The sequence below is a fragment of the Anopheles funestus genome, chromosome 3RL (assembly GCF_943734845.2).
Source record: "Anopheles funestus chromosome 3RL, idAnoFuneDA-416_04, whole genome shotgun sequence".
Classification (NCBI taxonomy): Eukaryota; Metazoa; Arthropoda; class Insecta; order Diptera; family Culicidae; genus Anopheles; species Anopheles funestus.
The window spans coordinates 23,988,351-24,014,993 of NC_064599.1; the positions used below are offsets into that span (position 1 = coordinate 23,988,351).

Here is a 26,643-nt window from a genome sequence, read left to right on the forward strand (position 1 = left end):
TAAACGTTTTCCATCCGCGGATTCCATTTTTAAACCATTTTGAAGAGTTGGTGAATATTTTATTGTTTATTGCAGATCGTACTATAGAATATAGAATAGTATGTAAAATTCATGGTTCAACTACCATTGGATTGTTTAACTCCAAAAAATAATGTGATGAAAATGAAGCGTTCCAGTCAAAATGACTGGTCCGGTAGTTCTAGTGTTAATAATATATTTTTATTTGCATTTTGTAACAAACTCAAAAATGACAACAATAAAATAAAAAAAACATCAATAAAGTAATTAATCAAGGGTCAAGAGTTAAGAGTTATAAAAAAACCAGTAAAACAATGGAAACTGTTAACACATCAAGCAAAGACCCCTGCCAGTAATGCAACCCACTACTGTGTTGTTATGAAATTGTAGCCTTATTTATTTATTCTCTTGTTTACTGCTATTCGATACTGGACAGGATTTGCTAGCCGTTCATAAACCCCTCGAACTAACACAATCGTCTGGATCGTAAATTTTCTACGAAACTGTGTGTTCACGATGCAATCCACAAGTGATTCAATATAAATAAAAAAAATACACACATTGCAAAAAAATGGGTAAAAGCAATAATATTACGCACACGTAATGTGCTGATGGAAGGAACAATAAGTGCAATCAATGAAACGTTATAAAATTATAGCAATTTTTATTTTGTTGTAATATAATTTGAAATTGTCAAACATTTAAAACTGGTTTTAAATAAGAACAAATAAACAAAAACTAATACAAATAACAGAGAAAAACATAAAATATTGTAAAATTAAATGAAAAACGTTAAAATACAAAAGAAAAAAAATTTTGATGTTGCAAATACAGGCATCAAAATATAAAAAGAAGAAAAAAACAAGTAATAACAAACGATTTCATAATAAACGAAGCACAGGAACGGAACAGATTAGACAGTAAACAGTATTTAATAAAACAGAAAAACACACACATTCAATGAGATGTCGCTAATTTTTGCTACTACTAGTGCCGGTGATGGTCACGGTGCCGCGTGAGAATTTAAACATACACACAGACAATAAAAAAAGGAACTAAAACAGACCACCAACACCGCGGTACAACGCCGGCCAGTGTTTGGTTTGGTTCGCATGTCGCCATACGTATGTCATGGTTAAAATTAGTTCCACCACAACGATCTGACGGCGGATCACGGCTAGACCGCGGGGGACCTCTTCGGTGTTTGTTTAAATAAGAAAACAACCTTAACAACAAGAAAAAAAACTTTAAATTTCACTCAAGTAGCCAACAAAAAAATAGAATAAATAAAACTCCCTCAACGAGCAGCAACCCTAAGTTTCGTGGGTTGTTGACCACAACAAGCTGCCACTTAAGTAGGAAAAAAAATCCTCCACAACATGAACCCGCCGCTAGAGAGCTAGTGTTTAGAACAATGTACCAAGAGCTGGTGGAATTCTCAGCCCCTAAATTCATGAAAAAGAAAAACGATATTAATTCGATCAATTGAAGTAGCGTCTTCGTCTTACGGTTTCAGCAAGCTGAAAACACCAATTAATGAGTGTTATGGAGTCAGAAGTAGCTTTCCTGATTGAAGAAATCAGCAGGGGACATGATGAGCCGCTGGTTGGACAGTGTGAAAAACAACTTTAAGTGGAAATTAAAGAAAACATTGCGATGCATATTTTGCAAACAAATTAAAACGTCCGGTTGACAGATTATTTTGAGTGAGAAATGTTTTTTTTTGTTGTTGACAAAAGCAAATTTTTATCAGCATATACTTTGTTTGTAAATTGGGGATACCTCCATAAGACCAATTGGAAATGATAAATATGATCTCATCCTCATTGTCAGCTGACTCAACACACCAATCCATCTAAGGTGGGGGGTTCCTTAATTGCTCAGCCGTTATCTATTGTGTGCGAACTTAAAATGAGGCACGGTGGTGGGAGGTCAACGGGGGTTGGAATAAAATTTCAAAACTTAAAAAAAATATTCCTTTGTGAAACAATCTAGTCTCCAATTTTTTTGTTCGTCTTCTGGCTTATAAATCAAGCCAATTGTATTTCATGGATAACACGTTGATGGCGCGAGAAGTTGATCTGGTATGTTGTTATGATGGAGATAAAAAAATAACAAAAAACTTGTTTTAAAATATTCGCATTCGTTAAAAGAGCAGCTGATTTTACACCGGGTTTAAAGTGTACAGAAGGAAATAAAAATATTTTAACGAAGAAAAATACAAACATTCAACGGTTTTGTTATTTATTTTCCTCCCTTTAAAATCTCCACTGCCACAACAACAATTATGTGATGAGGTTTTTTGTGTTGTTTTCCTTTTCCTTTTGTACCCATTAATCGATTCACTGAGAAACAAGCCGGTCTTGGTCTGGGAACGCAAAATGTCCAACCATTCGGTTTCGGAACCAAACCGACCGAAAGGGGGCATAACTTTCCCGATTGTGCCCGTATGCTTCATCTTTCAACCATCTTTCCTCCCCCCTCCCCCCTGCTCCATCAGGTGTGGGAAAGTTTGCTCAAATGCTGTGGAAAACGAACAAAACAAAAAAAACCCGCCGACATTAAAAACTATCTTATCGCATATTTCTGCAGCCACGAAATACCTTTTTTCCGGCAAAGCGAGTCACCAAGTTTTCCATCATTTTTCCGAAGCACCAACGGCTCTCTTACCCGTCCGGGTTGGTTGAACTCTTGGGAAACAAAACCTCACTTTGCTGTTTGCAATCTAACATTGGAACACACACACACTCCCTGGTATAGGTCAAAGGGAACATTGTAGTGAATGAAATCTTTCCTTGAGTTCGAGCTCTGGGACCCGCATTTATTTTGAATAGTTTCATAATAATTAGCGAGCGAAGCTTCTCACCCCGTCAAGTGCAAAAATCGGTGCAACTAGAGAAGAAACACATTGGCTTGTTGGAGCCGAAAAAAAAACAGATTTACAAATCGAGAAAAGAGTAGCAGAGATTGAGCGTGTTCTTTTCCATTACGAGGCGCTAAACTTTTTTTTTTTGGCTTAAAAGTTCCGTTTTCGGAAAGGCTTCGCCATGATCGGCTCCGTGATCTCCAGTACTTAATGATGGCGCGTGCGCAAGAGCACATGATCTCATTTCCGGTGGGAAATTTTCCGCTTTCTAGCTCGTTTTTTCCTACCTCTTTGTGAAGGTTTGATGGAGAGCCGTGCGGTAAATATAATCGACACACACACAAATGTGGAATCACTCTCCCCCTTCGATATATGTGCAAAAGCGTCACAACAAGAGGGAGGAAAGCATAAAGGTGTTGTTATTTCTTATCATCAATAAAAGGGATGTTGTGTTGTGTGGTTTGTGCACAAGACGGTGATCAACAATATATTGTCCGCTCTGTTTTGTTATCGGACATTGGAAGCCGATCATAACGTTTAAACGGTTAAACGAGGGTAATACACTTTGCAAATATAACCAAATATACCAAATCTTTTTTTTATTTAACGCAACTATTTTCGATGTCACGATTTTCATCCGTTATCTCCAATTTCTCGGTTTCGCGGATGACATCGATATCGACTGAAACGCAAGGCTCATAGAATTGGATTCAGGATCAATGCGACGAAGACAAAGTTGCTGCTTGCCCAGCTTGCCGGAGGCTCTCACCGTGATAGAGCCCGACTCGGAAGCAGAGTATCAGTTGACGGCGACAATCTCGAGGTAGTAGAGGAGTTCTGCTAACGTAACTTCGAAGATCGTAACTTCGGACAACAACATGAACAGCGAAATCCGAAGGCGCATTGTTCAGGGAAATCGTGCCTACTACGGACTCCACAAATTTCTGCGATCCAAAAAACTCCAGTCCTGGAGTACGGAGTCCTGGACTATGCTAACAGAGGACGTCAATGCACTCGTGTGAAGAAGGAGTATAAACCACGAGCTATCTGAGCTGTTTGCCGGTGCAGATATCCTAACGGTTCTCCAAGCCGGAAGGATACGATGGCTGAGGCACGGGATGAGGATGCCGAACTCATGCCCCACCAGGAAGGTACTCGTCAGCGATCTGTTCGGCACGAGGCGGAGAGAATCAAAGCGATCACGTTGGCTGGATCAGGTGGAGTCAAACCAGTCGGAGATCGGATGCAGCTGCGGATGGAGGACTGCAGCCCAAGATCAAGTTTTCTGGAATCTAATTGAATACCTGACCATGTCTTCGCGACGTAATCGACCATGAGCAGGTCAAGAAAAAGATATTTCCGATGTACGTAAGACAATTTTTTCCAAAGGCACACGCCAAAAAACGAAATTGTACAGCAAAAATGTTAATGGGACTACGGGCCAAAAATGTCAAAATCGGCGAGTATCATACGGGTTAATGTGTTTTAAACGCGGGGTGATTTTTTTTGCTCGATTAGAATGAATTTTTGAACTCTACACAAATTGTTCTGATATGGTACGTAGCCATTTATTTATCCAACAGAAAAACATGATTCTTCGGTTGAAGTTGTTTAACGTTTATTTATTTGATCATTAAGTGTATATCCGCTGGTGCTGCCTGAACATTGAACTTAAGCATGTCCTAAAAAATTAATTCTAGTTTAATGGAGCAATAATTCATTTTTGAAACGATGCATTCAAGAGCTGAAGTTTAAAAGTTCTTAAAATTTGTGGATGTGTCTCATCATTACTAACAAAGGTTCGTTATAATCGCCTCCGGAGATCAGGAACTAAACATTGCGTATTCCTAATAATTTTCTCAAGATAAATAATTAATCTACCCAGCATATTGGCGGTAGCAGATAAGAGTAAACAGACTTCACGTTTGTTGTCAAGTGATTGTAAACCCTAATAAAAGACAACGCCCATGGTAGGCAAGTCGGACGGAAACACTACGAGAAAAAAACACGCAAAACGATCCATGCCAGGGCGACTCTATTTATTCTATTCAATTTACCCAAAAATCGGAGGACGGAGACTAAAAGACTCATATAATGTTTTGGCATACAACGTGTCAGGGAATTCCGAACACTGCCTTCAAATAAACCAAAGCATTTTCGTTGCTTTGTCTATTTTTTTCTTGTTGTGGTTATTAAACGTCAAGTATCTAGAATAACTCCAAGATCACGGACACGTTATTGAACAGTTTTGTGTCTGTAACTATTAATTTCTTTATAAAGCTTTTTATTTTTTTAACATAACCAAGAAATCCTACCAAAAATGGCAGGAATTTTATCTGAAATTAAAGGAAAAATAAGGGTTTTTTCTATCTTCAAGGATACGACTTTAGCAGGTTACCGTTACAAATGTGACGATACACCTGCTGTAACGTCTGAGGCAGTTATTCGGTGTAAGTTGGTTATTGTAATCGGAAAACAGTAGAATAAATATTTGTATTTCACTTTTTGTCATATATTTTCACTTATAAATAACTTCCTTTTTTAAATTTACAAAAAAATTACACATTTTTTGAACCGCCAAAGTGTAGAACCCTCTTAGGATTGGAGGAAAGGATAGGATAGGAGGAAAGCATTTGAAAATTCTGCTCTAAGGTCTTATTTAGGTTACCCTTTTCAGAGACCACGCGTGTTGCATCCCATTTTTAAAGCGTCTCATAACGCAAAACAGTGATAAAACACCGTTCCCTCATCAGTCCCATCAGTCACATGGACGCACATTTGGGATGAATTATTTGTCGTGTAACATAAATATACCCCAAAAAAAAAACACAAAACGAACAACAACAAAAAAAAACCCCACCGAGAAAAGAAGGAATAACAACACATCGGAAAACATAAATTCATCTTCCTGCTTGTGCCGGACTCGTGTCACAAAAATCTTCTTTACGGCCAGCTGTTGATGTGTGTGACACACACACACACGCACGCACATACGGCTTGCGCAAGCTTGGCGGCTTCATGTTGTTCGAAGTTTTATTTTTCTCGTGCGCGTTACGCCGCTTTAAAACCACACCGCGGTCGCTTGTTACGCCGTGGCAAGATATTCTAATGCACCATTTGCTTTCATTACCAACCGGCCACAAATGATTCCGGGGGATTTGTATGTTTTTCTTCCCTTCGGACCCTGACTCCACATCCCCTCCCCCTTCTGCACGATCATGATGATCATGACAGTTTTTGCTTGCGCTTTCATTCGTGTAACGTTACCATAAATACATAAAAGCCTGACGTTTTATGTTATCCTTTTTGGTTATTTTCAATGCTTCTGTCTTCTTCCCATATGCATTGTGTAGAGTGGCGACATGTGTAAATCCGACTGTGCCTTATTGCCATACGGAGGATCGAACTTGGAAGAAGGACTTTTGTTGCATTCATGCAGCTAATGGCGCTACTGTGTCTTGTGAAATATTTTGAACGAATAAAAAATGGAACATAAAGGGGAAACAAATTGAACTAACCAAATTGCAGTTACGACCGAGGAAGAAAAAAAGATTCATGGTTTTTGCGTTCGTTTGCATTTATTTAAGAAGTGACACTGAGACGTTGTGCAGAAAACGAATGTTCAATTAAGGTGAAAGAGGATATGAAGATACATTTTTCAAGCATAATGCGTTACGATAACGCATAGCAAAAAGGTTTGCAAAAAGAGCATAAGATAATAGAACTCGTAAGACAGTATAGAAACAAGAACGATATTTTCCTAATAAAAACTTAATATAATATTTACAAGTTAGTTACGGGTTGATTGCATATTCTTCAAAACAGATTATAAGAAGTGATAATTGAGTCGGATATATTAAAAGCAATAACATTTTTTTTATTTATATGTAAAAACATCTCCGATATAAACTTATATATAACGAAATTATAGACCGAAAACTGAATTCAGAATGAGAACATTTAAAGCTGTTCTTCTTAAAAATGCCCCAATTATTTGAAAATCAATTAACTTTCAATTTTCATCAGTTTTTTTGAGTTACATTTTAAATAATGAGAAGCATTTTATTTTATGCCATATATAACGTATTGACAACCATAAGACCATAAGGCGTCATATTGGAAATTAACCAAAACATATAAAATATAAAATATTGACCATTTAGGCATATATTCAATTTTTTTTAATTAATTTGCAAATGTAATTACTTTTACCAATCCCATCCATAACTATAACCCAAGAAACTTTTTCATTTCTTTTGGAACACGTTATAAGCAGTCATATCTAAAGGCGGCCAACTTTGCTGATTTTCTTCCACAAAAGCAAATGATTTTTGTCGTCCGATAAATGGACTCCATGCAGTTGATTGGATGGTGCTTTATTGTTGAGGTATATTCTCGAGATTTTTCTTTTTTTTTCTAACTACAATGCTCTAAAAATATCTGGAGAGTAAATTCGTTAACAAACACTATCATTAACATCGTAATTATCAGATTCAGAATCCGACGATACTATTGAGTTTCCAAGAAATTAGTTTAACAAACGACTTCGTAGAGCGACAGAGATAATAAATAGAATTGGTGAATATGATTTATAAGAGAACGAGAAAAAATGCAAAAAGAAATGCAATCAAAGCAATCTAAATGATTCAAAGAGTGATTCGGTGGCCTTACGGGCAATTCACTGAACATGTACCGTCAACGTGTTAAAAAACCTTTTTTCCAAAATGCTCTTCAGAAATTTGTTTTTATAAATTTAAAGAAAAACTCAACGCATATTTTCGCATAATTACATTAAAACATCATCAAAATCATCAGTAAAAAAAACAGATTTGAATATTTAACACGTGATACACAGCCCAACATCAACAACATTGCCAGTAAAATCATTACCATAAGATCTTAACTAAAGCAAATCTGATGACGCCATCGTCTTCGACCACATTTTACCCAACGGGAGGTCTCCAGTTCCATAAGTTCTCAGCGCAAAACAAAACAAAACAAAACAAAAAAATACGTACAACCGGTGTTCAACAGGACGGAACGCAACCGACCAGGCCGGTAGTTCAAGGTCATTAAATAACAGTGGACGTTTCCGGTTCCGGTTTCACAGTTGGATCTGTGTCGATTGGACACATTCGGTCTACGATCCGATCAAGTGGAAACAACATATCGAAAATAGCTTCACGACTGCAAATGAAGCGTACGGCTGTTTAAGGGTATCCTGAGGGCAAGATTGCCCATGGAGGAGAGACCTTATACCGGAAACAGTTCCGGTCGAATTTTTAATAGGTAACGCCTTGTCAGAAGTTATGTTGATAGGTAGAAACGTGTCAAAAAATAAAACTACATTCTTGAACGAAATATGTTTCTTGTGACGATTATTTCAGCAGCTAAATGTTGGAAAGAAAATTATCAAACTTTTTGTTTGTACTGGAGCGAAGATACCGCGAAAAGGAAAAAAACAGAACGTACGTGCAAAAGAAGAACTGTCACATTCTGACAGGCGTTGGAGCAGTGCTCCGCATAGAATCCACCGAAGAAGTAGAAGAAGCGCACCCTTTCTTCCTGGCGTTTTGACAGACGGGATCAACCACACCTTAAAAATGTAGGGGAGGTGCATGTAGTGGAAAGACCAGCCCCAAACAGCGAAGAATACGAACAACCACATACACACGCACACAAACACGTGCGCATCCATAGCGACGATGCATTTTGATGTGATTTTAATGTGTGCTGACCAATGTGTGGTGAATGCATCCTAGGAAGCGATGATGCATCACGCCGAGTGCAACAACATGCACGCCTTGCTCACACTCCCTCTCTCTCTCTTCCGGCCCCTTTTTTCCCGTGCATTCTTCCCTTCACTTACCTTCAGTGCGTTCAGATCGATATCATCCAGTGAACAGTTCACGGACGGTGCCAGCATTTGGTGCGCCATTTTGACGTCTACCACCCCCTCCCGTTAATCGGCGGTCCCTTTCTCACACGCACCGAGCACTTTTCCTAAACGCTTCCTCTTTCACTCACTCTCTCTCTCTCTCTACCCTTCGGAAGGCGAAGGGGAGAGTTTGTGTTGTGTGCCGTGCGTCTGTCAAAAATGCTGCCTACTTCGTTGATGCTCTGTTGTCAGATGACGTACTGTCAGCAAAAAGAAATAATAAAAAAAACACTACACACGCACGCACACTTTTGCTTTCCTCTAGAATTGGGTTTATTTCACGCACTTTTCACTTCATTCGGTTCTGCTGTGTAAAAAAAAGGGGGAATAAAACCAGTTGAATAATGTAACAAAAATGACACATTTGTGGTAGCTACAATCAATGCTTCTCTATTGCTTTTGAAAACGAATTCGGTATGTTTGTGTACAAATAGTGAACGCACACTTTTTTTGGCAAAACCGCATGCACTTCACACACTCTTCACTTTGATTGTGATTTTTGCACAACTCTTTAACACGCACACGCAATCAACCGGCTACAAAACTTCACCAACACACACACACACGCACGCATCCATCGCCCAAAACACGTAGCGCCTACTGTGAAAAGGACTTTTTTTTAGTATATTTCTTCGCACACTAGCGCACGTGTGTACGCCGCCTTTAGTTTAGTATCCTGAAACACACCCCTACACTCGCATCGTGGTGTGTGTGTGTGAGCAATGATTGTTGCGGAAGTAAAATGCCGGAAGCGAAATGCACCTTGAAATTTAAAGGGTCTTTCACCCCCCCTTTAATCAAAAGGGTAGAACTTTGGTGTAGAAAAACATAATCATATTTATTTTATAATTCCAGGAAAAATGATAATTTAATCAACACACTTGAAGTATGCGAATAAAACACACTCTTATAAAGCACAACTACACACGCATACACGACGGGTACTGAAGTTAAGTTGCAAACACAATACTTGTGTGTTCTAATCATTCCTTATTTTATTTTGCGGAACATTTGCACAACTGCACTCTAAAACATTCCCATATCACTGTTTCTTATATTATCACCATTTAAGGCAGACGCATAACAAACGCAGCAAACTAAGTTCTTCTTTCCATTTCAGTGAATCACCAAGGCAACAGCATACCCCACACACACGAACGAACGAAAGCAAAACAATAGAAATCACGCAAAGAACATGACGTGACACTTGGCTAGGAAGCGGAATGAAAATCTTTCCACCGTTTTAACCGGAACTACCTTCAATTAGCCGTAATGTTGCCGGTGAACAACTCGCTGATGTTCAATCGATAATGAAAGAACGTTTTAGCATGGACTGGACGAAAACATTCATGCGAAGATACAGAGCGAGAGCGAGAGAGCAAAGGCGCACCTGAGAGAGCACGAGAGAAATTCAACGAGATGAGACATGATTTTATTTGCGATGATGAAATACAAGAGATGCAGCAGCAAGAAAAAAAACGATCCACACACCTACACACGCACACAGCCAGAAGGCGAAATTTAGCACAATATACACCGCAAGGCACCCGTTGTTCCTATTCTATTGTTCCCGGTAAACATGCAAGTGTACTAAACATTGCGAACAGGAAAAAAATACTATTTTGTCTAAAAAAAGGAAAAAAAAACACCCTGCTACACTTTTCATTCTACACACGTGGTGTGTATGAAAAATTTCTACCAAACAAACTAAGAAAACTGTTTTCACCATAGGCAGCATCAGCAGAGCATCCGTCAGTGTGTGCGTGAAAATTCGAGGTGGAAAGAATTAAGGGTGGAAGCGAAGATTATTTTCCACTTGCCAAGCAACCCAACAATCGGCACATGAAGTACGTACACACACAAACACACATATACACAAAAACCAAATGTACGCACAATGCAAGAAAGAAAAAAAAAAGCTGGAAACAAATCTCTATGCGAAACATCAAAAACGCATTACGATGGATGTTTGAATGTGTTTGTGTGTGTGCCTGAGACAGAAAGTGTCCGATAGCGCAACTCAAATGAGCAGGTTAACTTTGATTGAAATGTAAAAAAACACCCATTATCGCTCTCTCTCTTTCCTTCCTTCATTCAAGCATCGAGAACCGCTCTCTTTAGTTCTTTATTCTAACTTCAGCTCTTCATCGTTCGTGCTCGCTCTTTCTAACGAAATTCTTACCGTTCAAGAGCAAACACCCATCGTTCGCACCACTACACACGTATGCGCATACACTACGGGGCGACGGCAAACTTCTGTCTCGTCACTTTTTTTTTGCACACTAAAACTGGAAAATATTCGCTAGGAAATTACATTAAATTTACTTCATTTACTGTTACTATGGGTACGTTTTACTAGATAATCATATTTTAAGCACACACACTGCGTATCGTTTACGGTGAGCTACGCACACATCAAGCCGCTCATGATTGATGAACACGAAGAGACGAAAGGAAGAAGGGCTTGATAGTGAACATGTTTTTCACAAATTGGACAAGAAAAAGGACACAAAAATTGTAGAAACATGGATTCACGGGCCTTTTAGGATAGATGTTTTAATAATAGTGAAATACACCACACGGCCTGTTTAATGGTTAGGGCAGAAAAGCCAAATTTACACTCCAACACACACGCACGCACATACGCAATCAATGAGATTGGTTGGTCGGACACATCGAATCCTTTTCGTACGCTTTTTGTCTACGTCGATTATTCGCACCGTGTTGAGAGAGCAGGCGAAAAAAAAATCTCCCCACAGAAAGATTGCAGCACCACACAAAAGCCGAAATCGGTGTGCGAACGCACACTCGCACGCACTAAACACACGGCAAACTTCTTAATTGAATCTGTGCAGCAACCGAATACCACCACATTACGTACGCTAAACGCACAATAGAAGCTGAATTTTTATGATTTGCTCAGCATTATAAGTGCACCGTTATTACACCGCATGAGAAATCGACATCTTTTCTTCGCATTTGCTCTTACGCACCACTAACACGCACCGACTGCTTGCTCTCGACTGAATTGTATGAAGATCAGTTCGACTCGTAGTCTGCGTTGGGAAGCCATTTTTCAACGTCAATGTAGAGATGGTTAGCTCACATCCCGGTTTGGAATGCCATTTTCGTGCACGAGTTTTGACAGAAGGCGAAAAATATATGCGAATTACAACTCGTATTTACGAGCACATACATAGTTGGAGAAGATAAGTAATATTTTTAAGTGTGTTTTATTATATTGTAGTTAATTTTAAAGAAATATGACTAAGGAAACCGATAAAAAAATTCAAACGAATGCTGCACGATGTAGCTCCTATGCTGCTTAAATGCTGTTTAAAGGAAATCGATTCGAAAGTTTCCTACATTGAACAGACTAGCTAGTATTATAAGTTGCAAATATTTACAAAATATTGATACTACATAAAAGCATGAATAAATAAAGCTAATAGTTGTATAAATGTAAAACAAAACATATAATTAACAAACAAACAAAGTGAAAACGCTGCGTGCGTGTCCATCGCTAGCATATTTTTGACAACACACGTGCCATCTCGCTCTCGCTTGCTGTTGAATTTCATATGAGAGCTGCACTGAAATGTCAAACTGCTGTTCCGATGAAAGATTTCAAAAATGTTATTTGAAAAGACGGTTTTTTCCTACCTAATGCATAAACATTTCAACTCAACTTTGGAAAATTTAGAAAAATTATTTCCATCATTATAGAAAGAAAATAAATTTAAATTATAAATCTAAACATCAATTTCGAACGTTATCAAACGATGTCGAATTGATTGAAACGCGTGATTTATTTTACTTTTGTTTTTATTTTCATTGAGATAGCATTTTCTTTCACAACGGTAGGGTAACTAAAATCTTTTCAATCGACACAATTCAAACTTCATCGTAATGCCCGCGAGATTACTTACGGTTTAGATTTAAACAGGGATATTAAAACACCCGTATCAACGGAAAACTGTGACATTCTTTCAGTTGACTTGCAAAGACGAACTTTTTTTCTTCTTCTTCAAAATCACACGAACACACACGACTGCAAGTTAATCGTGCCAAAAACAGGTGGCTTAATCTAATTTCAAATTATTGTTCCTAGATTCGACAAACAAAATCACCCACCATCCCACACTCTTGTTACGAGGGAATCGTGAGCACACAGTGCAATCACAGCGCCACACCCATTAGCTTAGCTTAATCTTTAAGATAAAAGAAACAACACATTAGTACGTTAGTTTGTTAGTTTAAATCCACTTGGTTTGTAGTGGGCTCGAAACATAAAACAAAGGTTAATAGCAGCAGTTAATAGTGTGTAGTTTGTGTTTCGTTATTCATACTATAAGTTTTCTCATTAGGTTAATGTGTTTTCTTTTCATGTTGTTTCTTTCGCAAGTGCGCGATTTGATCGCGTTGCTGCTTTTAGTAAGATCACTCTTTCGTACGCTAGCCTACGTGGAGGGGGAATTCGGGAGAAAAACAAGAGAGTTCTTGTGATCTTTCAAATGTTGGATTTAGTTAGATTGAACACTTTCCCTTCAACGATCGTTTTAAAACCGAAAATTTTTCTACGAGTTTGAAACGCAATACCACTTCGGAATTTAATTCTAACATCATCGGATTATCATCGAAATTGGGAACGGGATATTCCTTTACCATTCTATTACCACCTCGCTAATGGTTCCTTTTTCTTGTCCTGACAACACACCATTAGTCAACATTAGTTACACTACCGGCATTAATTATATGTACAAACAAATGTTCCTTTTCCTCAGCTGTTTTCTTCTGCAATGACGAAACAAACGCACACATTACACCCATACGCGCAAGATTAACGCATAGTTCCGTCTTCAAAGTGGCCCAAAATCGTTCATTGTACGTGGGCAGTATTGATTAGCGAATGATTTTCATTGTTCTTCTTCCACTCAAACCCTCGTCATCGATCGCGTTAATAAGGTAAGGTAAGAAAAAGGAAGTTAGAACCGGCTGGTCTGTGGTGCTATTTGTTCTATCGCTTATGTTAAATTTGTTAGTTCCTCTAGTCTTTGCTGGCTTTGCCTTTTTTAACGGTTCCGGGTACATGGGAAAAATCTTACAGTTTTCGATTCATTTTCACAGTTTTCCTTTTCGTTCGCCGATGTTTCGTTGCTTACTAATACTTTGCGGATAATATTATAAATTTAATTTTCTCCTTACGGGCAATACTTGTTACAATCTCTTTCCTCTGTCACGCTCTATCATACTGTGGTGTCTTCTTTTGTATTTGTATTTGTTTGCTGACTTTTTCATTTACGCATTTGCTCATCTGATTTTATTTTGCTTTCTTCAAGTTTTTATAGTTCTTTAAGTGAATTCACTGTTAGCTTGAAACTTTTTTCCTTTTCTTTTGCATTCGCCTTTGTTTTATGCGTACGATCGTAGTAATTTATTTTCTTCTGGTAATATACACAACTTCCACATCGTCGTCATGGCTGTCGGTGTAACAAAACTGTTCGTTGAATATACGTTTCCCATTTGTTTGTTTGTTTGTTTGTTTCGCAAATAATGTTGATTAACTTCATTTTCAGTGAACGTGATAGTTTTTTTTTGAGAACAGGTAGTTTTGTTTTCAATTTATCTCACCCACATTCTGACATTTGTTCCATTACTTTCTTTTCTCTATTCTACATTCTCTGCTTTGCTAATTCTTATGTAATCTCCCATAAAGTAGTTGCTGACTGCAAATGTTGGGTAAGTGGCAAACCCCGCACACGGTTCTTCATTAGCTTCTAGTTAAATAGTTAGGGACAAAAGAGAAGATATAACCGTGTTATGTTGTTTCTTCTCACAGGAGGTAAGATAGTGAATGGGTTTACGTGCTTGTAGTTTCATATTCTTCTTCTGTTTCTCTGCTTTCTCTCTCGTCGCAAATACCTTTTTTTTGTAATCGATTGTTTACTTTCGTTCGGTTTGTTTTTTTTTGCTGTTGGCACTTGATAAAGGGTTGTTTAGTTAACGGGGTAAGTATTCTTTGTTTAATACTCGCTTGTAGTGTAGGATGCCGAATGTGTGTTTGTGTAAGAATAGAATAAAAACAAAAAATTAAAAAAAATATGTAAGTTTAGTTAGATAGGATGTTTTGTTTTCTCTTTAAATAGTATTTTGATCGAAGTGGAAGAAGAATTATTAGTTTAACAGTTATCAGTTCGATTTTAGCTAGCTAAAACAGGGAGCACAGGGAAAGGCAAATGCGTTTAAATTGGAAGAGAAAGATTATAAAGAGTTCCCTCAACGAACAACTACAAACAAACGAAGGAACGCACAGGTGAAAGATATGTGGCTAGGTGTAGAACAAAGTATGCCCGTAGACTAATTGGAACCGCGTGCATGGTAATGTGAAGTGCTTAAATATCGCGGTTACAGACGCGATAAGAAAGCAGAAAGTATGCCAGCGTTAGTCAACGATACCTAAACTAGCGATTGTTTGTTTTGTTTTGTTTTATGTATAAGCTAGGTCTAATAACTTTCGGTAAAAGTGTCGGAGAAAGCTTTGAGGTTTAACTATTTCTTATACGCTTTCGAACGATTAGAAAGAGAGAGAGAGAGATAGAAAGAGAGATAAATCTAATTATCTAAACCAGCAGTCGGTTGCTACCAGTTAAAGCAAACAGATTGCCTGCTGTGGAGATTGGTTTGCGCCTCCTTGTATATCCACGTCCCTATTGATAAAGATGGTTGATTTTAAGTAGGGTTTAAAAATGGCTCTAAAAAGGATTTATCAAACTGGGTTTGAACGTGGAGGTTTGCACCGTGGTGAAACGATCACTACAGTTTGGTTGGTCACAGTTAACGATAGACAGCTTGTGCATTTGCTTGTTTCACCTTATGCTTGATTTCACTCTCTAGAAGGTAGTTTTAGTAATTTCTATCCAATGTTTTCGATTCGATCTCACTTAACAGAACTGTGTTTGAACTGTTTTTTTTTTTTTTGCACGCCTAAGGGAAAATTTTCTCCCCCATTACTCGCCCATAGTCGGAGACGTTCACCGTCCACCATGCTTAAACCTTGAAGATTTTGTTCTTCTTGTAGAAAGAATTGCTAATTCTAATACTGCTAATACAGCATATTCGAGGCATAGAAGAATGAGATTTGTTGTTTGTTTTCATTCGCGTTCTACGTACAGCTTGACGATCGTTAAAGCCTTGTGGAGCGTATGAAAGCTTACAGTTGTAGCAGCGAGTTTGTTGCCCCTTTTCTCACACTGCATTGCTGGCGAGTTGGCATGAAAAGCTCGATTTGATTTTCTTCTAGTAAGATAAAGCAGGCCCAATGAGATGGTGCCAGAATCGCTACAGAGGGGTTCGTGCTTGCGCCGCTAAAAAACGAGAAACGACAAACAAGTTAAGAGCATTCCTAACGGGAGTAAGAGTTTAGCTAACGGGCGTAATCTTAATTCCTTTTGCTGTTCTAGCATTCGTTTCCTGTCTTGCTTGCGGTAGACGGAAGGCAAGATGTTGAGATTGTGTGAAAGTGATGAAGTTTTCGTCCCGCTTCACTGTTTGTGTGTATTTTTGTTTTGTTCCTAGAAAAAGGTTTAATATTAATTTAGCTTAGCCTGCGTTTTAGTTAGCCACCGTCGATAACAATTGTCACCATTTGCTTTTATGTTGTTTTGTGCATGTTTACTTCAAAAGTATTTCGTTAACTGTAGTTCTGTTCACAACTGTAAACCCTCTCTCGTGCTCTCGTTTCCTTTTCCTTCTTTCCTTCTTTTCTTCCATACACAACCTTACACTTTTTCCGGTTTTTCTTTTCATTTCTAATTGTTACTAATAATTTTTAATGGTAACTTAATGATTTTCTTCATGCAGGTTTGTTTAAACACTTGCTAGGTATTCGTGTTAGCAAATCTGGCAAATAGTGTTTCAAATTTTCAATTACCACTAGCCTAATGTACACAGCATATCTTCAACAATATTAACAGTTCTAGTTATTTTAAGAATAAATCAATCAGTACAACAAAGTACAGTAAAGTACAAGTAAAAAGTGGATTTTGTCAGTGTCACACAGTTTTGTGTGCGTTTTTTTAGTGTATAGATAAAGAAAAGGCACCAATAATGCTGAATATGTATGGTGGAGCTCGATTATTACTCTATTAAAATAACGAAAATACAAATTAAATCCATGTATTACTTAAATAAACAAAAAAAAACATAAAAAAGCAGCCCTGAAAGTTATACAAACAAAAAGTTGATAAAATATAAACTAAATTTAATCTGTCGATTTATTAAAATCCCATTAAGAAACTATGAAAAATAAACATACATAAGAAGCGTTTACACTTTTATAACACACTACGAACGCCTGTCGATTTAAATTTTAAGTGTGCCCTCAGATCTTTCCGCCCATTCAATATAACCTGAATCTGTGTGCGTTACAAATGGCGTTCTTAAAAAAAACAATAAACTCAATACAAACAAATGACATTCTGCTCAAGGGTGAGATTCATTAACTGAGGCACTATATAACCTTTCGGTAAGTAAACACACACACACACATACTAACTAACAACAATTCGATTCGTGATAGAAAAATGCACATTAGACGCTCTCCGAGATGCACGAAACCTATTGTGCTATTGCATTTGTGGGAGGGACGTTTTGTGAGGTAATAGTTGAAGTATAATTTAACACTGAGAAAGGGGGGGGGGGGGGGGGTAATATATAAAAATTTGCCGCAACAAAATATGTAAAACAAGTGATGAAATAAAAAAAACCGAAACAACGTCGCTTAGCTCCGTAGCACGAACAGGACCTTTTACATTGTGTGATGTGTGCGATAAGTACTGGCCTCCACACTGAAGGTGTTGTGTTGATTGTGAGGCATTAAGTAGTAGTAGTAGTAGTAGTAGTAGTAATAGTAGTACTAGTAGTAGGCAAACGGCACCTTTCAGGCACTCAAACTGAAGCATTATACCATTCTTTTCCCAATACACAAAGCGCGCGTTGTGTTTCTCTGGCGCGAGGGTCCTTACGCAGTGTGGATAGAAAAGCACTCACGCTAGTGCTTTTGATTCGTTATCGGCGGGAAAAGCTTACATCGAATCGCTGCTACTGTACACACCATTTTGTGGCTTTGTCGTTATTCACGATTTGTGCGGCTTTTCCTCCAATGGGTTCTTTATGTTATAATCGTGTTTTGTTTTGTTTTATGTTCGATGTGATGTTTAAAAATGGATTGTTGCTTATACGAGCAGTTTACAACCATATCTCGCCTTGCTACGGGTTTTTTTTGCTTCTTTCACTAGCTTAAACTCGAACATTATCGCGTACAGAACAAAACGAACTCTTCTCTACGATAGTCACACAAACACAAGCAACACTGTGTGGTCCTGTGGTTTCGCTTCTCTTAGTGTTTACTCTTGAGCGCACCGCCAGCCGTATCGACCATCGGTTGCATCTCGAGCGTCGCCTTTAGCTGTTGCTTTTTCGCGAACGCAATTTCACTCGCGCTAAACGTTTTGGTCTTTGGCGGTGGTGCCGGCAGATGCATGTACAGGGGATCGCGCAGCCGGCGCAGATCGTGCTCAATTTCCGCGATTTGTCGCTTAATGTCGTTGTATTCGGCCAAATTTATGCCCGCCTTCTTTGCCGCTTTGTGCAGCGTAATCAAATGCTGACGATCTTTCACGTCCGGTAGTAGGTATTCCTAAAACAAAAAGCACAATATTAAGTGTGATAAATTTAAAATGTAAACTTTTTTAAAACTTCCAACAATACTGTACCTGCTTGGTAAGGACGAAGTAAGCGTACGCGGCCATTGCCGTACCGTACGTGACGAAGTACGTCACCGGTTCCATAATATCCCAGGAGTATTCCCACCAGGTTAGCCGGGCGAGCACACCGAACTGTACGGACATCAGGCCCAACCCGACCCAGGTTAGGGCATTCGTCTTTCGGGCCGCCTTCTGGTCTAGTTCGTTCTTTTTCTACAAAAGGGAAGGTAATCACAAAGGAAAAAAGACACACGGGAAAAGCTATAAATTAATACCGCTAGGCCTTTTTTTGGGTGTGCGTCTACCACCGTACACTTACCGCTTCCAATGGGCCAAGCTTTTCGTTCAGTTGCTCCAGCTTGCCGTTAAGTTCACGCTCCTTCTGAACCTGATGTTCGCCCACGTGCAGTGCTTCGTACAGCTGTGTAAGAACAAACATTAGAATTGTGTGTGTGTTTTTTCCCCAGTTTCTATTTTGTTGTTTAAAATAATAATAACGGAATTGGCGATCCTCTATCCGGAAGCATTTTGCCCCGCTCCTGAGGGACGAGTTTAATTTGTTCGATGGAAACGATTAATTAGCGGAAACGATTAAAATGCGGTACCCTTACTTTTGGTGCGAAAGGTTCCGGTCCGGTTAGTCCCAGGGTACCCATTCGATTGGCATTTCCCAGAACATTTGATCCCAGCTGGTTTGGGTTTTTAGTATTTACGCAGCTCAGCTGGCAAATTAGATCGAACCTTTTTAACGCATTTCATTGTGTGCTTAGGTGGACCAAATATAGCCTAATGGAGGTTAAAAATAGGGTAAGATGAAATATATTTCTAAGGCAGTGTTTAGGCGACGCGCTGCTGTAGTTCATGTATTTTCTGCTACATTATGGAAAACAATGCATAATAAAAGTATGGACAAAAGCAATTTTACAAATTTTCAAATATTACTTAAACCAAAAAAATATATATAGAGGTTGCCAATGCATTTTCCCTTCCTAGTTATAATATGAATTGATATGTTTTATACAAAGACTCCGTCCAAAACTGACGAAACCCTCTTAGCCGTGTTCGAGAGAAAGATGCTCAGAAGGATTTTTGGCCTCGTATTTGTGGAAGGACAATAGAGAAGAAGGTATAATGACGAGCTTTATGAGCTGTACGATGAATTCATTATCCTACAGCGAATTAGGCTCGTCAGGCTCCGATAGGCTAGTCATGTCATTCGAATCGCACCGGACAACCCACCCCGTAAAGTACTTTTAGGTCGTCCATATGGACTGGGACGGCCCCGGTGGTGTGTGATGATAAACGGCGCCGATCCACACGACAGGACTGGGGATCAAATCCCATCCGGACCGTCTCCCCGTAGCAAGGACTGACTAACCGTCTATGTGATAAAAATAAGTCTAGTAAGCCAGAAATGACCGGCGTGACCTAAGAGGTCGTTAAGCCAAGAAGAGAGGGAGATATGGACAGAGGAGACGTGGTAGGCAAAAATTATGATCATTCATTATTATGAGTTATTTACACTGTGCGACAACTGTCAAAATAAACTCGCAAACTGCAAAAATCGGTTCGTCTAAATGAAGCTTATGGTTTTAATTTTAAATACAAAAAGATTTTATGAATTAATTAATGAATCAACAACAAAGAGAAAAAATAATCGTCAGATCCTTTTGTTCAGTAATTTTTTTTATTTTGTTTTACAAGGAGCGAAAACATCAAATACTGAAAAAAAATCTTGAAAATTTTTACGCCAATCCTTTTCCATTTCCTAACCAATAATTGAAACCAGTGTACCACGATAGTAAAGCACTTAAAGCGCCGTTCAACTCGTCCAACATAATAAATCCATTTGTAATACTACTTAACCCACGAGGGAAACAAAGCAAACCCCTGATCCACATTTCTCTAGCGAATAAAATGCAATACCACGATCACAATCAGGTACAATAGACTGTAGTGACGATATTAAACATAGAACAGAAAAACAACAAAAAAAACCATTGCACAAGAGCAAGGGACATTAGTGGTTTCCTTTTTCTTATGATCCATCAAACCGGTTGTTTTTCGCATTTGCCACGATGGATTGCATTTATGAAATGAATTTTTCATTCATTTGTGTTAGCAGCAAAAGAAAATGATAAAAAAAGAGTTGGAATTTCCCTCCACCCAAATCGCTTTTCTTACCTGCGCCACGAGTGCCTGTACGTCGCCTAGTCTAGTGATTTCTTCTGAGGTAATTTTTTCACGTTTCGGTGGCTTAACGTAGTATTGTCTGTCGTTCAGATGCAGCCTGCAATGAGTGTAGTGAGACGAGAGAATATTTAGTGGGAGAAAGAGATAAAGTTAAAGGTATAAGAGATTATGCGCAAAACGTGATTTTCATTTTATGTGATTTAAATAGTTTAATACGATACCCACTGACGGGCAACCAGTCGGAGCAAATAGCTTTTCCTTTTTCACTCTTTAGCTTCCATTTTGTGACACTTTAAACTAATCGGATTAAAGTGTTCATCCACCCATAATCCTTCTGATTGATCTCAATACATAGCGAAAGGTAAACAAATGATGGGAAAATATCTTCTTTCCTCACCCATCCACACGCGTTGCGAATAGCGAATGGAACGCATTAATCCTTGTTTCAACAAAAACATTTGATCAAAACGTGAGTAGCATCGAATGTGTTTGGTGGTGGTGCCAGCTGGACTCGCGCACACCGTACCGGGATTCATTTTTAAATACTTCCTTCGTGAGCAACCGGGCGCCTCCATTGGAAAAAGCACGAACACGTTTTTCGCGCCACATACAGCGTTACCAAAAAAATGGCTAAAATCACACTAACACACACACACGCACACTAATCGACCCTTTTGTAGTACCTTCTCGTATAAATTTCCTATCAAGTTTCGATGGGAATATGAGGTGTGATAGCTTTTCTTTATTTAAGTTCTTCTTTCGGTTACGGAAACTTTTCATTCTCCTTCAAACCGCAACACCGAAACAGAAAGCATCGGAAATAGGGTGGGAACTTACTCTTCGTGCGGAAGGAAATCCGTTCATTCAACCTATTCTCGTACACCGTACATTGACAAGGGATTGCCACACCGAAGCGCTCGGGGATGGGAAGGATTCGCATGTGGAGGAATTATTTAGAATGTTCTTTTCTTTACTTATTCTAGCTCTACCAACAGGAAATGTTTTGGGGGGCCGAGGGGTTGTTGAAAAAGATGTTAGATCAAACGGAAGCATGCGTCGATTGGAATTTCCACCTTACGGTGCAAAATAAATTGCTTGCCACTGTGAAGCAACGAAAGGAACCGGAATTTATGGATGTGTGTTATTATCTAAAGCGGTATAAGAGTGTTAACCACGGATGGATGGTATTAACATTTAAATTCAAAGTTATTTTTACTCAAAGATTAATTTATGGAATTTTACTATCCATCCAAAATCGAACTACACACACGTTCGAAATTTCAAATGCATCCTGACGATTATCTCATCCATTTAAAAGCTTCCAAAGCACCCTTTTAAGATGGCTGCGGTTTTGTCTTACAAACGACACTCATTAAAGCATTCCCTTCAATATGGAGAATTTGCATTCTGCATCTCGATCTCCGCCAGACCCACGTTTTGGTGAGTAATTACTGTGCGAAAGATGTGTAGGATCTGAAGCTGCACTGACTTGGACCATCAGGGCTACTTGTGCTCAAACGTGCCCACACGTACAAGAATCGAACCGAAGGATGGAACAAGATTTACGATGCAATTTTAAGCAACCACCAGTGTGTCTTCGGTACGGTGCAAAATTTATTTTTCAGCATGGCTTCCTTTTCGTGCAACCACTTGCGGGTTTCCTTCTCTTTTTTTTTTTGGAGCCAAAAGTGGGGAAATAAAAACATAAATTGCCCCCAGCTTAGGTTGTGTAATCGTAGCCAATGGAGAGGAAAGCTCGGCCAGCACGACCCCGCTGGGTGGGGGGATCTCGCCCTCGAGGATATGTAATCGATCAAGTGGGCTAGAATTAATGGCACGGAAAGTGTGAAAGTGGACCGTGCATGGGATAAGAATTGAAGTGAAAGATTAGCCAGTGCGGTTGACAGCTAATTAATGTAATGCTTTGCTTGAGTGTATTTGATTGAAATTCGCTCGAAGGAAATATTTGGTCAATGATGTAGAGAACAACGACACAAAAAAAACACACACACACAAAAGGTAACAGAACGAATACTTAGGAGTAGATATTGTCACTTGTCGTCTGAAGATTATGATGGATGATTTTCCTAGTGAATGTGACTGGAATCACTTTCCTTAAAAGCATTGCTTGTTTTGATGACATGTTGCGATTTTTGTGTATGTTTGCCTCGTTACATAAATTGTTATTTTGCTTTAGTATTGTGTCGAAATTAAAAAAAAAATATTATTTTTTTAAATAAATTATAATAAATGAGAAGTCAAAAGGAGGAAGAGTGTTGGATGAAACTGTTTTAGATTCATGGAGCAGATTGAATCTTTAAATCCATTGAATCTTGAATGAATCTTGACAGATTCTAAGTATTCTTGAATTTCTTAAGATTCGTTAATATTTATTTAAAACAAATTTCATCGCGAGTGTCAAAGAATAAAACTATATTATTCCCTAAAAGGTTCGTAAATGGTCAGAAATTCATGAATCTACACAGATTCATCTTCAGCGTTTTTTGAGTCTTCAATGATTCATGGATCTTCATAGATTCATCGGACTTTTCATACATTAAAGAATCTTTAGTGAGCCTTGAGTCTTCAGAGTATAAAAAAGCTTTCGCGAGTTGACTAAGGATTCATATGACTCTTTTCATATAATCCTTTAAGCTCTTTATAATTGTTACATAAAAATAAAAAAGTTTAAATTAAATTATATCTACATCGTTGTACTTCACGACCCATATAAAATTTTACTTTTGACCTTTTCATTGATGAATTTCAACCCGAAACCCTTAAATTAATCTAACACAAAAGTTAACTACATGTCCGATTTATTGAACCGAAACCACACGTCGGTTTAGCGATGTTATTGACAGCAAGGACTTGTATTGGCCGATACAAATTCCAGGAACACCAATCATTGGGATTATTAATTACATCCTGGTTAACGCAGCTGTCCACACACGCCAGGAGAAACGTGGGAACAGTGATAAATTATAACAATCAAGCCTACGACCGCAACTCTAGCGGAAAGTTCAACGTTGGCGAAAAAAAACAACCAAGGCTGGTTAGGATTTATAAAGCAAACAACAACAAAGAATAACAGAAACACTCTGAAGCGTGGTTTCCACGGGGAGCAAACTAATTTCAGCACTCGATCGAACGTACACGATAAGAAGCATGGCGCATTTTGCGACGGCGAACAATGGACCATTCATGCAAAGGAAAATCTAAAGCAGAACTCATGGAAATTGCCCCCCGATAATCCGGAGCGGGCGGATATGGGTAATGATTTTGCCAGGAGGTGGATAAAAATATCCTCGTGAGTGAAATAGCCACCCTTCCTTCCCGCTGTTCGCAGCTGTATTTTCCCCTCCACAATGCTTACGAACCGAAGGATTTTTTCACCGCCCAAACCGGAATGAAATTAATCCACCCTGGTAGGGAAAACCGCCCCCTGAGAATGTGCGCCATTCCGGGTGAATCCAACTAACCATCGGGTCCAATCAAAAAACCAATCTGATTTTGACTTTCACTTCTAACCGATTGCACCGGGACCGGGCCAGGTGTTGTGGTGGGAGATTATTTAGATGAGGATTGATGAAATGGGGGCGCGGAGGAATATTTGGGTGCGGTATGGTTTAGTTATCCGATTCCGGTCCGGTGGATACCGATGGATCGATGGATTTTATTCAATGGTGTGAGAAAATCTAAACCCCCCCCCCCGAGAGAATATGGGTTTTGGGCGGGATGAGTAAAATGAGCAGACAATTTTCTCACCACAAGGTTTGCCCACAATGGACGATTTGCCTTTGGGAGGATGGATGTCCAGGTCGAAGAGGAAAAGAAAACAGATTGTTAAAATTTCGGAATCCGGACTTGGTTTATTTGGTCTGAAAGAGTTTGCATGAGCGTAGCATTAAGTTTAGCATACGGATAAGAAAGGGGACATAAAGCTACAGATGCAGTTTTCTTGTTTTTTTTCTGTTAGGAACGGAGCTCAGTGCGTCTGATAAATAGTTGACACCGATGAGAGTTTATAGTGTGGTGAATTTACCCAGCAATGCTTTGATTTTGAGAGAAGCTCTTTGGTTGTACTGTGCAGCTTTTCAATGAAGGAAACGATCGCCAATTTCATTGGTATACGTGTATGATGTTTTTTTTAAATAAAGTATCGTAGAAATCGTTTAACTTTTTTAAATACTTCATGATACATTGTAGTGAAAATATTCCTGTACCAAAGCCCAAGGAGGAAAAAGCCATGAGCAAAAAATGTATGGAATAGTGTGCTTTCAAGAAACCTTTATTTTTAAAAAAGAAATTTTTAGTAAGGAGTTATTTAAATTAGCAGTCGAATCCTCCTAGATTCATGTATATTCAAAGATAAATAAAAAAAAAATTCTTAAAAAAATAAATAAAAATTCAAAAAATCCTTAAAAACATGAATTTTCATAGATACATGAATGTATAAAAACTGTTTGACGCATTTATTATATTTTTTGAATTTATTATCGAATTTTGAAGGCCATCTGAGTTTTTTTCAAATTCGTTGTTTTCTAATCTAACCTATCAAACTTTATTTAATAACTAAAAGGGAATTCTTTATATATAAATAGTATAATTAAAGAAAAAACAACTAAACAATCTGCTCCTTCTAATAAAAGTAGTCGGAAATTCGATCATAAGAACACTAGTTAAATGAATAATAGGGTTTAATTAATGTCATTGTCGGCAGCTTCTAAACCTCTATCCACCTTTACACCGTTAATGTGACACCTTAAACCGATTCGCAACCCAAAAGCGTTGCATTTTGCGCGCACAAACGTTTCAGAATAATGGGATCAGGTTCCGGTTGGAATAAATCCTCTTAATGAAAAGATCCTTCCTGTACCGGCCCCAACAGCTGTAGCAAATCGATGGCAATGAAAGTTTTCTAATTTAATTGCAAATCCTCAAAGTCAACTATCTTTCCGTCAAAAGCACTTGTGCCTTACGACGGGTTTGCCTTAGCTTCCGTCTCAGTGAAAACGACCAGAACAAAGAAAAAAGGAGAAATAGCTGGCGAACGGTTCAGCGAGCTGTTGAATATAGATGACGTTGCGGAACCTGCTGTAAAGTGAGCTTTGGCTTAAGTTTTCTTGCGATTTTGTTGGAACAAATCGAACTTGAAGTTTGTTACAACAAATCGAGATGCAAAAAAGAAAAAAAAACCCTGAGATTCTGCTATCGAACAAACATTTTATCTTCTTTGGAGCAACTTAGTATTCAATTCGAAAGAAAACAGTAAAGACAAGGGTACATCGTGATGGGTCGTGACCATGTAACAAGAAAGGACCGATAAGAACCGTCGTCATGTTGGAGAAAAAGGAAATTTAATCAACAAAGTGCATCTTCTGCTTGTAATCGTTCGGAAGAAATGTTTCAGCTATTTTAACGTTCTTTTTTGTCCGGTGGGCAACTTCACTTGTCGCAATCAAACGATTTCTGACAATAATGGTGTGTGGTCACGAAATAAGCACACCGGCACCGGTTTTATACCCATGTTTTCATCCTTCTTTTCAACAACCTGGCGCCAGCACACCGAGCTTGCAAAAGCATAATTTCCACTCACCAAAACTCGTCGTCCATCAGGTTCTCGATGGAGCAAGCGGCCGCTATCCGGACTCCTTCACGGTTCAGAATGGCTGCCCGGTCGATGCCACGGTCCTCCACCTTCAGCATGTCGAGAAAGTCGCCTACACAGTGCGTTACCGGTCGCAGCGTGAACTGGCAGCGTTCGTTCCGCGAGGGCAGTGGTACGGTGACGTGGGGCAATCCGCGATAGTACCGAACGCTTACTTCTGGAAGAGAGCAAAAAAAACCGGAAGAGAAAAAGA

At 38.7% G+C, this 26,643-nt stretch overlaps 2 protein-coding genes across 30 annotated transcripts in view; both read right to left on the reverse strand.

Moving 5' to 3' along the window:
* Positions 1–11,931, reverse strand: part of LOC125772034 (serine/threonine-protein kinase mig-15) — a 54,771-nt gene extending 42,840 nt beyond the window's left edge. For 3 of the 26 annotated variants that reach the window (XM_049443330.1, XM_049443327.1, XM_049443310.1), the window contains exons 1-2: positions 11,704–11,926; positions 8,754–9,129 (exon numbers count right to left, since the gene is read on the reverse strand). In XM_049443330.1, the coding sequence (XP_049299287.1) occupies positions 8,754–8,822 (69 nt within the window). In that variant the 5' untranslated portion in view covers positions 8,823–9,129; positions 11,704–11,926. Of the gene's footprint in view, positions 1–8,753; positions 9,130–9,344; positions 9,423–10,079; positions 10,488–11,542 lie in introns of those variants that run through there. The other 23 variants (XM_049443332.1, XM_049443331.1, XM_049443329.1 and 20 more) reach the window with 19 other exon arrangements.
* Positions 11,932–17,522: 5,591 nt separating this feature from the next.
* The window catches only part of LOC125772055 (calcium uniporter protein, mitochondrial), a 117,942-nt gene continuing 108,821 nt past the window's right edge, over positions 17,523–26,643 (reverse strand). For all 4 annotated transcript variants that reach the window (XM_049443385.1, XM_049443384.1, XM_049443383.1 and 1 more), the window contains exons 4-8: positions 26,379–26,607; positions 20,771–20,876; positions 18,906–19,007; positions 18,596–18,799; positions 17,523–18,519 (exon numbers count right to left, since the gene is read on the reverse strand). In XM_049443385.1, the coding sequence (XP_049299342.1) occupies positions 18,220–18,519; positions 18,596–18,799; positions 18,906–19,007; positions 20,771–20,876; positions 26,379–26,607 (941 nt within the window). In that variant the 3' untranslated portion in view covers positions 17,523–18,219. The remainder of the gene's footprint in view (positions 18,520–18,595; positions 18,800–18,905; positions 19,008–20,770; positions 20,877–26,378; positions 26,608–26,643) is intronic.